The 11,001-nt window shown below is 43.9% G+C and overlaps 1 protein-coding gene across 1 annotated transcript in view; it reads left to right on the top strand.

Annotated features, from left to right (window-relative positions):
• Positions 1 to 9,546, top strand: part of SLC2A3 (solute carrier family 2 (facilitated glucose transporter), member 3) — a 19,753-nt gene extending 10,207 nt beyond the window's left edge. Inside the window, exons 7-10 of the mRNA XM_011998317.1 lie at positions 2,467 to 2,571; positions 4,193 to 4,294; positions 5,665 to 5,868; positions 7,150 to 9,546. Of these exons, the coding sequence (XP_011853707.1) occupies positions 2,467 to 2,571; positions 4,193 to 4,294; positions 5,665 to 5,868; positions 7,150 to 7,368 (630 nt within the window). The 3' untranslated portion in view covers positions 7,369 to 9,546. The remainder of the gene's footprint in view (positions 1 to 2,466; positions 2,572 to 4,192; positions 4,295 to 5,664; positions 5,869 to 7,149) is intronic.
• The last annotated feature ends 1,455 nt before the right edge of the window (positions 9,547 to 11,001 follow it).

Genomic DNA, 11,001 nt, shown 5'->3' with positions numbered 1-11,001 from the left:
ATTGCTGGAGAAAAATGTGCTCCCAAGACCTTCCAGAGCAGCAGAGCTGAGATTCGGCAGGTGAGGCAGCTACGTGCAAGTGTAGCCCTGAGAATGAGCACCTCTTTAAAGAATGTACCTTGCATTAGTTCTGTGCCTGTTTAAAAAAAGAACAAATAAAAGAATGCACCTGAGGCAACTCCCTAGCTGCCTCACCACAGTTCTGGCCCTGCAAAACAGGATCAGGAAAAGATCACCTGTGAGAAATTACAAATGATTAATGAGCTCTCTAAGGGACAGACTCCTGCCACTTCAGAGTATGGTGTGTACATTCTTTTTCTTTTTTTTGAGTCTCACTCTGTCACCCAGGCTGTAGTACAGTGGCACAGTCTCAGCTCACTGCAAGCTCCACCTCCCGGGTTCAAGCGATTCTGCCTCAGCCTCCCTAGTAGCTGGGATTACAGGCGCGCACCACCATACCTAGCTAATTTTTTTGTATTTTTAGTAGAGACGGGATATCACCATGTTGGCCAGGCTGGTCTCAAACTCCTGACCTCAGGTGATCCGCCCACCTCGGCCTCCTAAAGTGCTGGCCTTACAGGTGTGAGCCACCATGCCCAGCATGTACGTTAATTATTGTTGGACGAAGCTGGCTCCCAATTTAGTCAATGAGTAGATTTTGCTCCAGGTATAATCTCACCCAAAGCTGGCTGCACCAGAATTATGGGGGTTGGGATTCCTGAGTCAGCTGAATTTGAGAATCTCTGTGTAAGAGGCCTGAAAATTGTCTGTAAAAAAAAATCTGATGCACAGCAGGCTTGGAAATCGCTTTTCCAACCTACTTTTGCACAAACAATGATTTCTAATTTCCCTTATGGGCAAATGGGTAACAGGTTGCATTGTATCATGTTTACCTAGCAGAGTAAACTGTTTAGGTGAGATGACATAGGGGTTAGCTTATCTTGCTTGGTGACACTAGATCGCAAAGTCATTTTACTGTAAGAAGTTTTATTGTGATGTGTACATGTACGTTAGGTTTTTGACATGTAGACATTATGTTAAGGAAAAGAATTGGCATACCTATTTGTTACTTGTTTAAACTGCTCAAGTAATTACTTTTGTGCTAGCCTAATATCTTTCCCCACAAGCTTGATGTCATCATATAATATGTTGAGATTTTTTAACAGTCTTAATTAGCCCTAGAGCAGCAGGGTTTTCAATAATGACTCTACAAATCTGTTTCAAAAAATAGTTATAATCTTATTTTAGAAAATATAAATATAGTTTATATCTTATGTACTAGGGATTTAAAGAGTTGCTTCTTGAGAAGGTAAATCCCAATGTAGAGGTCCATATTCATCAAAAAGACTAATAAATATTGCTATGGAGGCAAATACTCTGGGTGAAATAAACTGAAGTGAACCTGGGTAACCTAGATAATGTTCCCTAGTTAACTTGAGGTCTGAGTCCAATATTTTAATATCTCTTAACTATGGTAGTTGTAGCAACCTTACATTTTAGCACAGTGCCTAGCAAACAACATAATTATTTAATATATATTAAATTACAATAATAGCTGGTATTTCATAAAACACTTCAAAAGGGCCTAGGCCTAGGAAATACAGCTCAACCTCTGCTTATTCAATGAGCAGGATAAGGTTATTCAACTAGTTCACTATCAAATTGAGACATCTATGTGCCTATCAATGTTTTGAAGGTTTGGGGAAGAGCCAATTAAAAAAGCATTTAGCTGGACCTGATGGCACATGCCTATAATCCCAGCAACTTGGAGGCTAAGAGGCAGGAGGATCACTTGAGACCAACAGTTTAGGACCAGCCTGTGGGTAACAGTGAGTTGCTGTCTCAACTTATTAAAAAGAAACCAGTTAGTAGGAATTACACCTTCATATAAGTTAGTGAAGTGGACATAAGCAAGAGCAAATGGAACAGTGGGAATAAGCATTTTTAGAAGAAACAATGGAAATGAGTAGCTAGAATTAAGAACATTTAGAAAGAGAAAGGAGGGCCAGGTGCAGTGGCTCATGCCTGTAATCCCAGCACTTTGGGAGGCCAAGGCCAGCAGGTCACTTGAGGACAGGAGTTTGAGACCAGCCTGGCCAACATGTCGAAAACCCGTCTCTACTTAAACTACAAAAATTAGCTGGGAGTGGTTGCAGGCACCTGTAGTCCAGCTACTCAGGAGGCTGAGGCAGGAGAATCGCTTTCATCTGGGAGGTAGAAGTAACAGTGAGCCGAGATTGTGCCACAGCACTCCTGCCTGGGTGACAGTTTGAGACTCCCTCTCAGAAAAAAGAGAAAGGAGATAAGATACAGAAGATAATTCATTTGCAGAAGGGATATGAGTATTGAACAAAAACCCTAGAAAAAGGACGTCTTACACCCTGGGACTTTTAAGTTTATTTTTGAGGGTTCTGTGTAACTGGTATGCAGAATTGTATCAAAGTTGCATGTTTTCTTTTCTACTAGGTGTTCTACTACTCAACAGGAATCTTCAAGGATGCCGGTGTTCAAGAGCCCATCTATGCCACCATCGGCGCAGGTGTGGTTAATACGATCTTCACTGTAGTTTCTGTAAGTTGGATGGTTTGATAATTTTGCGGGGGGAAAAGAATCCTTGCTACAGATGTTCAAAGATGGATTGCATGACCCTACTATCATTTAGTTACCTTTCTGTTGTTTAATTTTCCTTTGGGAAAAAGATACATTTAATGTTGGATGTAGTCTTCACTCTTCAAGCAAATGTAGGTGGATGGGAAAGGAGGAAGTATAGAAGGGACTAACTATATATAGTATGCTTTAAACTTGGAATTGGAGGAGAGGTGTTTGGAAAAGCTCTCAACTCTGTGATTCCACTGTTTTCAAACTAAAGAAACAATAATCAACGGAAGATGTCTGTGACCCCCAGAATGTGTGAGGATTTTTCCCCATTAGGTAGGCAATCAGTTCTGTAGTGGACACCATCTGGGTGTCCTGCGATTTAATTCTGACACGATTTACCTGGAGATAGCATCAGATCTCACAGGTTGGTGGCACAGTTCCCAAGACTGCTCTCCACTCCTGATGTCCATCACAGGCTCCAGGTTGTTTTACCTGTGCTTCTGCCCCACCAGCTATAGATCAGGATTCCCACCACGCCCTCTTTGGGTTGGATTAATTGGCTACAGTGGCTCACAGAACTCAGGGAAAATGTTTCCTAGTTTGATTTTTGTTGTTGTTGTTGAGACGGAGTCTCGCTCTGTCGCCCAGGCTGGAGTGCAGTGGCCGGATCTCGGCTCACTGCAAGCTCCGCCTCCCGGGTTTACGCCATTCTCCTGCCTCAGCCTCCCGAGTAGCTGGGACTACAGGTGCCCGCCACCTCCCCCGGCTAGTTTTTTGTATTTTTTTAGTAGAGACGGGGTTTCACCATGTTAGCCAGGATGGTCTCGATCTCCTGACCTCGTGATCCACCCGTCTCGGCCTCCCAAAGTGCTGGGATTACAGGCTTGAGCCACCACGTCCGGCCTCCTAGTTGATTTTAAAGGATATTTTAAAGCACAGAAATAAACAACTAAATTGATTCAGAGGGCGAGGTCTGGAGGGACCCTGAGCGTGGGAGCCTCTGTCTCCGTGGAGTTGGGGTGCACTCCTAGCGCATAGATGATTTGTTGCTGACCTTCCTGTCAGCTTCCATGGGTTCAGATATCTGCAAGCTCCCCACACCCTGCTTTTTGGGTCTTTTATGCAGACTTAATTGATTCTCCATGATTGAAGCATGGACAACTGTTCTGAAACGTGATTGGACAAAAAGGGAATGATCTGAACCCAGCCAGGCCTGTCTGTTTGGATTATTTTGGCCTCTCTGTAGCGTTTATTCCTCTAGGGGGTGGGGCAGGACCCTCTCTGAAATGAGGGTTTTATGACCCGCAGTCAGATTAGCGTCCTGCCAAGTGGGAGGGCAGGAGAAAGTCAGAGAAGAATTCTATTTTCTGAGGCCTGCGGCATCCCAACATTATGATAAAAGACTCTACCAAGGGCTGTGGGGATTTTGAGCCAGGACCTGTGAATGGAACACAATATGTACGTATATAAAATCATAAATCACAGGAGGTGTATCCGTAACAAGTGTCTTGCTGTTGGTAAGGCAGATTTCAAGTAGCTCAGACACTGTTTTCATGGAAAGGAAAACTGAAGTCATGTCATATTCTTCTTCCAGCTATTTCTGGTGGAAAGGGCAGGAAGAAGGACTCTGCATATGATAGGCCTTGGAGGGATGGCTGTTTGTTCCACGCTCATGACTATTTCTTTGTTATTAAAGGTGAGTGCTCTTTGAGTGAAGAAAAGCGAGGGAGGGGGAAAGGAGGAGAGGTTACAGTTGACTTCTGTGACACAAGGGGTGGGTTGTTAAGGTTACAGTTTGTCAACAAAGTCAAAGAAGAGAAGCAGGATGCCCAGAGTTTTTAAGAAATGTGGGTCTTCAGAGAACTGGAGGTAAACTGTTAGAATCCTTACATTTATAGAACATTCTTATAGCTTATAAAATAAATTATCTAATTTAATTCTTAAAATAATATCAAGGTAATCACACTTAATAGATGATGACATGGTCTCAATACAAAGTGATATGCATGAGATCACATATATGGGATTTAAAAATCCAAGCCTCGGCCGGACACAGTGGCTCACGCCTGTAATCCCAGTACTTTGGGAGGCTGAGGTGGGTGCATCACCTGAGGTTGGGAGTTCAAGAACAGCCTGACCAACATGGAGAAACCCTGTCTCTACTAAAAATACAAAATTAGCCAGGAGTGGTGGTGCATGCCTCTAATGCCAGCTACTCAGGAGAATCACTTGAACCCAAGGCAGAGGTTGCGGTGAGTCGAGATGGCGCCATTGCACTCTGGCCTGGGCAACAAGAGCAAAACTCCCTCTCAAAAAAAAAAAAAAAAAATTCCAAGCCTGGCTGGGTGCAATGGTTCATGCCTGTCATCTGCAACTTTGGAAAGCCAAGGTTAGAGGATTGCTTGAGCCCAGAAGATCAAGACCAGCCTAGGCAACATGGCAAGAAACTCTCTATAAAAAAACAAAAATTTGTTTTGTTTTTGTTTTTGTTTTTTGTGACAGGGTTTCACTGTCAACAGGCTGAAGTGCAGTGGCACGATCTCAGCTCACTGCAACCTCCGCCTCCTGGGCTTAAGCATTTCCCATGCCTCAGCATCCCAGGAAGCTGGGATTACAGGCATGTGCCACCATGCCCAGCTAATTTTTGTACTTTTTAGTAGAGACAGGGTTTCACCATGTTAGCCAGGCTGGTCTCCAACTCTTGACCTCAAATAATCCACCTGCCTTGGTGTGAGCCACAGCTCCTGGCCAAAAAAATTTTAATTAGCCAGGTGTGGTGGCACATGCTTCAAGTCCAAGCGATTTGAGAGGCTGAGGTGGGAGGATTGCTTAAGCCCAGGAGATGGATGATGCAGCGAGGTATTGTAGCGCCACTGCACTCCAGCCTGGGCAACACAGTAAGACCCTGTCTCTAAAAATAATAAAAATAAATCCAAGCCTATTGATTCCACAGCCACTCTTTGTATTGTGCATCAAGGGCAGGAGGATCTTGCCGTTAATTGCCTCTAGGAACCTAGATCCTACACTGTCTTTAAATTGTATTTTCTGTGTTCCTTCCTCTTACAGGATAACTATAATGGGATGAGCTTTGTCTGTATTGGGGCTATCCTGGTCTTTGTAGCCTTCTTTGAAATTGGACCAGGCCCCATTCCCTGGTTTATTGTGGCCGAACTCTTCAGCCAGGGCCCCCGCCCAGCTGCGATGGCAGTGGCCGGCTGCTCCAACTGGACCTCCAACTTCCTAGTCGGATTGCTCTTCCCCTCTGCTGCTGTAAGTAAACTCACCTTATCTTAAAACCAGCCTATGTAAGCTGACATGTTGAAGATACTCCTTAATAATAGAGTAGTCTGGGCCTGACATTGTGGCTCACGCCTGTAATCCTAGCACTTCGAGAGGCTGAGGCAGGTGGATCACCTGAGGTCAGGAGTTCGAGATCAGCCTGGCCAACATGGTGAAACTCCTGTCTCTACTGAAAACTCAAAAATTAGCTGGGCATGGTGGCACATGCCTGTAATCCCAGCTATTTGGGAGACCGAGAAAGGAGAATCACTTAAACCTGGGAGGTGGAGGTTGCAGCGTGCCGAGATCACGCTACTGCACTCCAGTCTGCTCGATGGGAGCAAGACTCCATCCCTCAATAAATCAACAAATAAATAATACCGTAGTCCCTCCTCATCTGCAGTTTCAGTTACCTGCAGTCTAAAAATATTAAATGGAAAATTCTAGAAATAAACAATTCGTAAGTTTTAAATTGCGGCCGGACGCAGTGGCTCAAGCCTGTAATCCCAGCACTTTGAGAGGCCAAGGCGGGTGGATAACTTGAGGTCAGGAGTTGGGGACCAGCCTGACTATCATGGTGAAACCCTGTTTCTACAATAAATACAAAAATTAGGCCTTGAGTCATGGCTCACTAATCTCAGTGAGCAAGATCATGCCATTGCACTCCAGCCTGGGCAACAAGAGAGAAACTGTCTCAAAGAAAAAAAAAGCCAGGCATTGTAGCACACACCTGTAGGCCTAGTTACTCAGGAGACTGAGGCAAGAGAATCACTTGAACCCAGGAGGTAGAGTTCATTGTAAGCTGTGATCACGCTTCTGCTCTCTAGCCTGGGTGACAGAGCGAGACCCCATTTCCAAAAAAAAAAAGAACTGTAAAAAGAGATGGAGTTTTGTTGTGTTGCCCAGGCTGGTCTCAAACTGCTGGGTTCCGGTGATCCTCCCACCGTGACCTCCCAAAGTGCTGGGATTATAGGCGTGAGCCGCCGCACTCGGCCCAGAAACACAGATTTTAAAAATAATATTCAGAAGTCCAAAAATACTCAGTAGACATTTGGAAGCATCTAACTGTAATGAAAATAACAAAAAGAAAACTACAGAGAACTATAGTAAGTTAGCAACAGAATCTTAAGTGAATCACTGAAGAAACCTGTTTCCATTAAATATGGAAGGGTTATAGCTTGAAGCCCACTGGAAATATGAATGTGAAGGAAATTGAGTTTGTCAATGACCAGATTTTTATATCGACCTTCCTTTTTTGTGTCCTTTCACTAGCACTATTTAGGAGCCTACGTTTTTATTATCTTCACCGGCTTCCTCATTACCTTCTTGGCCTTTACCTTCTTCAAAGTCCCTGAGACCCGTGGCAGGACTTTCGAGGATATCACACGGGCCTTTGAAGGGCAGGCACATGGTGCAGATAGATCTGGGAAGGATGGCGTCATGGAGATGAACAGCATCCAGCCTCCTAAGGAGACCACCACCAATGTCTAAGTCATGCCCCCTTCCACCTCCCTCCCAGCATGGGAAAGCCATCTCTCCCTGAACAAGGGAGAGACCTCATCAGGATGAACCCAGGATTGCTTCTGAATGCTGCTACTTGATTCCTTTCTCATCCCACGCACTCCATGAGCACCCCAAGGCTGGGGTTTGTTGGATTTTCAATGGCTTTTTAAATATTTTATTTCCTGGACATTCTCTTCTGCTTAGGAGAGACCAAGTGAACCTACCTTCATTTCAGGAGGGATTGGCCACTTGGCATATGACAACTTTGCCAGCTTTTCCTCCCTTGGGTTCTAATATTATTGCCACATTAGGGAATATAGGAGAGGAAAAGTAAGGTGCAGTTCCCCCAACCTCAGACTTAACAGGAAGCAGATGCACATATGAGTGTGGAAGGCAGAGGGGGTTTATGTAAGAGCACCTTCTTTACTTCCACACAGCTCTACACGGCAAGTAAACTTGAGTTTTATTTATTTTATCCTCTGGTTTAATTACATAATTTTTTTTTTTACATTAAGCTCCAGGATACATGTGCAGAATGTGCAGGTTTGTTACATAGGTATATATGTGCCATGGTGGAAATATTTATTTTTTTAAGCATAATTTTACCAAATAATTAAAACAGAAGGAAATTGAGATTAGAGGGAGGTGTTTAAAGAGAGGTTATAGAGTAAAAGATTTGATGCTGGAGAGGTTCAGGTGCAATAGGAAGAATTTAGGGAGAAATGTGGTTCATTACTGGAGGGTAAATGATGTGGTGCCTGAGGGCTGTACTTTACCTCTTAACAATTTTTGCCCTTCAGATGGAAACTCTTGAAGTTTAATTTTTCATAAAAGTCATATGCTTATATAATAAAGCTACTGATTTCCTTTAGAATTTTTTTCTTTAAGATAATAGTTTACATGTAGTAGTACTTGAAGTCTAGGATTATTAACTAATTTGGGCATTGTAGTTAATGACGGTTGATGGGTTCTAATTTTGGACGGAGTTGAGGGAAGGGAAAGTGATTTCTAGAAAGGCTGTTCCCCTCACTGGACGAAGTAACTCCTTCTTCTTGTAGTAGTCTCATGACTTTTGAAGTAATCTGCCACCTATCTTGTGGGAGAGACATCCAAATGAGAAACCACAAATAATTGGTTCTTGGTAGAGGTTCATTATTTCTCCACTTTGTTCTTTAGGAGATTTTAGGTGTTGATTTTCTGTTTTATTTTAACTCATACCTTTAAAGGAATTCCCCAAAGAATGTTTATAGCAAACTTGGAATGTGTAACCTCAGCTCTGGGAGAGGATTTTTTTCCGAGCGATTATTATCTAAAGTGTGTTGTTGCTTTAGGGTCACGGCACGCTTGCGTATGTCTGTTACCATGTCACTGTGGTCCGATGCCGAGTGCCCTTAGGGGACTTGAATCTTTCCAATAAACCACGTTTGATATAGCATGAGTCAATGTGCAGTGTAGCCACACTTGAGAGGATGAATGTATGTGCACTGTCACTTTGCTCTGGGTGGAAGTACGTTATTGTTGACTTATTTTCTCTGTGTTTGTTCCTACAGCTCCATTTTCATATGTTGCTCAATCTCCCTTTCCCTTTTTGGTGCTTACACATCTCAGAACCGTTAGCCAAACCCTTGTTCAGTTCTCACTGTTCCTGTGGAGCCTTTGAATATAAACACACAGCTGAGGCCGGGTGCAGTGGCTCTCGCCTGTAATCCCAGCACTTTGGGAGGCCGAGGCGGGCGGTCAGGGATTCGAGATCAATCTGGCCAACATAGTGAAACCCTGTCTCTACTAAAAATGCAAAAATTAACTGGGCGTGGTGGCGGGTGCCTGTAATCCCAGCTACTCGGGAGGCTGAGGCAGGAGAATCACGTGAACCCGGGACGCAGAGGTTGCAGATCGCGTCATTGCACCCTAGCCCAGGCCACAGTGCAAGACTCCATCTCAAGGAAAAAAAAAAAAAAAAAAAAGGACATAGCTATGGAGTGGGGTTTAGCTTGAAAAGGTGACCTTGCAATTTCACGTCAACTTCTGGTTCCTCAAACAGTAGGTCGGCAGTAAGGCAGGGCCCCCTTTCTCACTGAGAAGATTGTGAATATTTCCATATGGATTTTCTATTACTAATGTTACTCTGATTCTTTGTTTTAAAATAAAAATTCTGAATGTACATGAAATTATGGGCTTATTACTTTTTGTCCTTCCTGTGACCACAAAATCAGCTTTAAATCCTGACTTGGCTACTCAGTGCCTGTTGTGACTTGTATGAGACCCTTATACTCATATGAGACTCTGTTCTTAGAGTCTTATACGTAAGAGAAGAGCCGTATGTGTTTATTATGTAGATTAAATGAAAAAACTTTCGTGCATTGCTTTTCATACTTGATAAATTATTTGTTTTGTTCCCACTGATAACTAGTTTTTTTAAGACTGCCCCACCTACCTAAAAGCCTTGCCTCTCTTGTTATATGCATTTTTGCCTCTCTTGCATTTTTGCCTCTCTTGTTATGCATTTTTTTTCTTTTTTTTTTTTGGGACGGAGCTTCGCTCTTGTTACCCAGGATGGAGTGCAATGGTGTGATCTCAGCTCACTGGAACCTCCGCCTCCCAGGTTCAAGCAATTCTCTTGGCTTAGTCTCCCAAGTAGCTGAGACTACAGGTGTAGACCACCACACTCAGCTAATTTTTGTACTTTTAGTAGAGATGAGGTTTCACTATGTTGACTAGGCTGGTCTTGAACTTCTGGCCTCATGTGATCTGTCCGCGATCTGTCCGCCTCAGCCTCCCAACGTTCTGGGATTACAGGCGTGAGCCACCATACCCAGCCCTAAGTGATGCCTATCAAGTGTATCAGTCTGGGTCCTATCAGAAGATAAAAATCACACTGTTTTTGTTTTTGTTTTTGTTTTTTTTACAAGGAAAGGATAACACAAAGAATATCAAGCTATAGGCTGGGCGCGGTGGGTCATGCGTGTATGTAATCCCAGCACTTTGGGAGGCTGAGGTGGGTGGATCGCCTGAGGTCAGCAGCTCGAGACCAGTCTGGCCAATATGCTGAAACCCCATCTCTTAAAAATATGAAGAAAAAATGGCTGGGCATAGTGGTAGTCACCTGTAATCCCAGCTAAGCAGAAGAATCGCTTGACCTGGGGAGGTGGAGGTTGCAGTGAGCCAAGATCGTACCATTGCACTCCAGCCTGTGCAATAAGAACAAAACTCCTTAAAAAAAATAAAATAAAAGATATAAGACAAAATTCAGTTTCCTAGAGCTGAAGGAGATTATCCAAGAAAGGACATACTTGGAAGGAAGGCCACTGCCATTTCCTCAAAACTGAGGTGCACACCCTACTGGAGAATGTAGAGTTGCAGTCCAGGGGAGAGCAGAGAAGTTTGGTGATTTGCCTAGGCCAGTGCAGGTATGCAGTCCCTTTGCAAGCAGGGAACACACAGCTGGTGACCAGACGTGCACATGTGCAGAGGGAGTCGAGGCACCAGAGGGGTAGGGGGCCTGGAGTGTGGCATCCCTGTGGAAAGTAACCACCAGGCCAGGGTTTGGCTGGGGCAGGTGACCACCAAATTTCCTCTGATCTATACTGCTGACCTATGGTGCAGCCACTGGAACCAGCAAGA

Source organism: Mandrillus leucophaeus, unplaced genomic scaffold (assembly GCF_000951045.1).
Source record: "Mandrillus leucophaeus isolate KB7577 unplaced genomic scaffold, Mleu.le_1.0 Scaffold568, whole genome shotgun sequence".
NCBI lineage: Eukaryota > Metazoa > Chordata > Mammalia > Primates > Cercopithecidae > Mandrillus > Mandrillus leucophaeus.
Note: the sequence above shows the minus strand (reverse complement) of the source record. Positions and strands in the feature narration are given on the sequence as shown.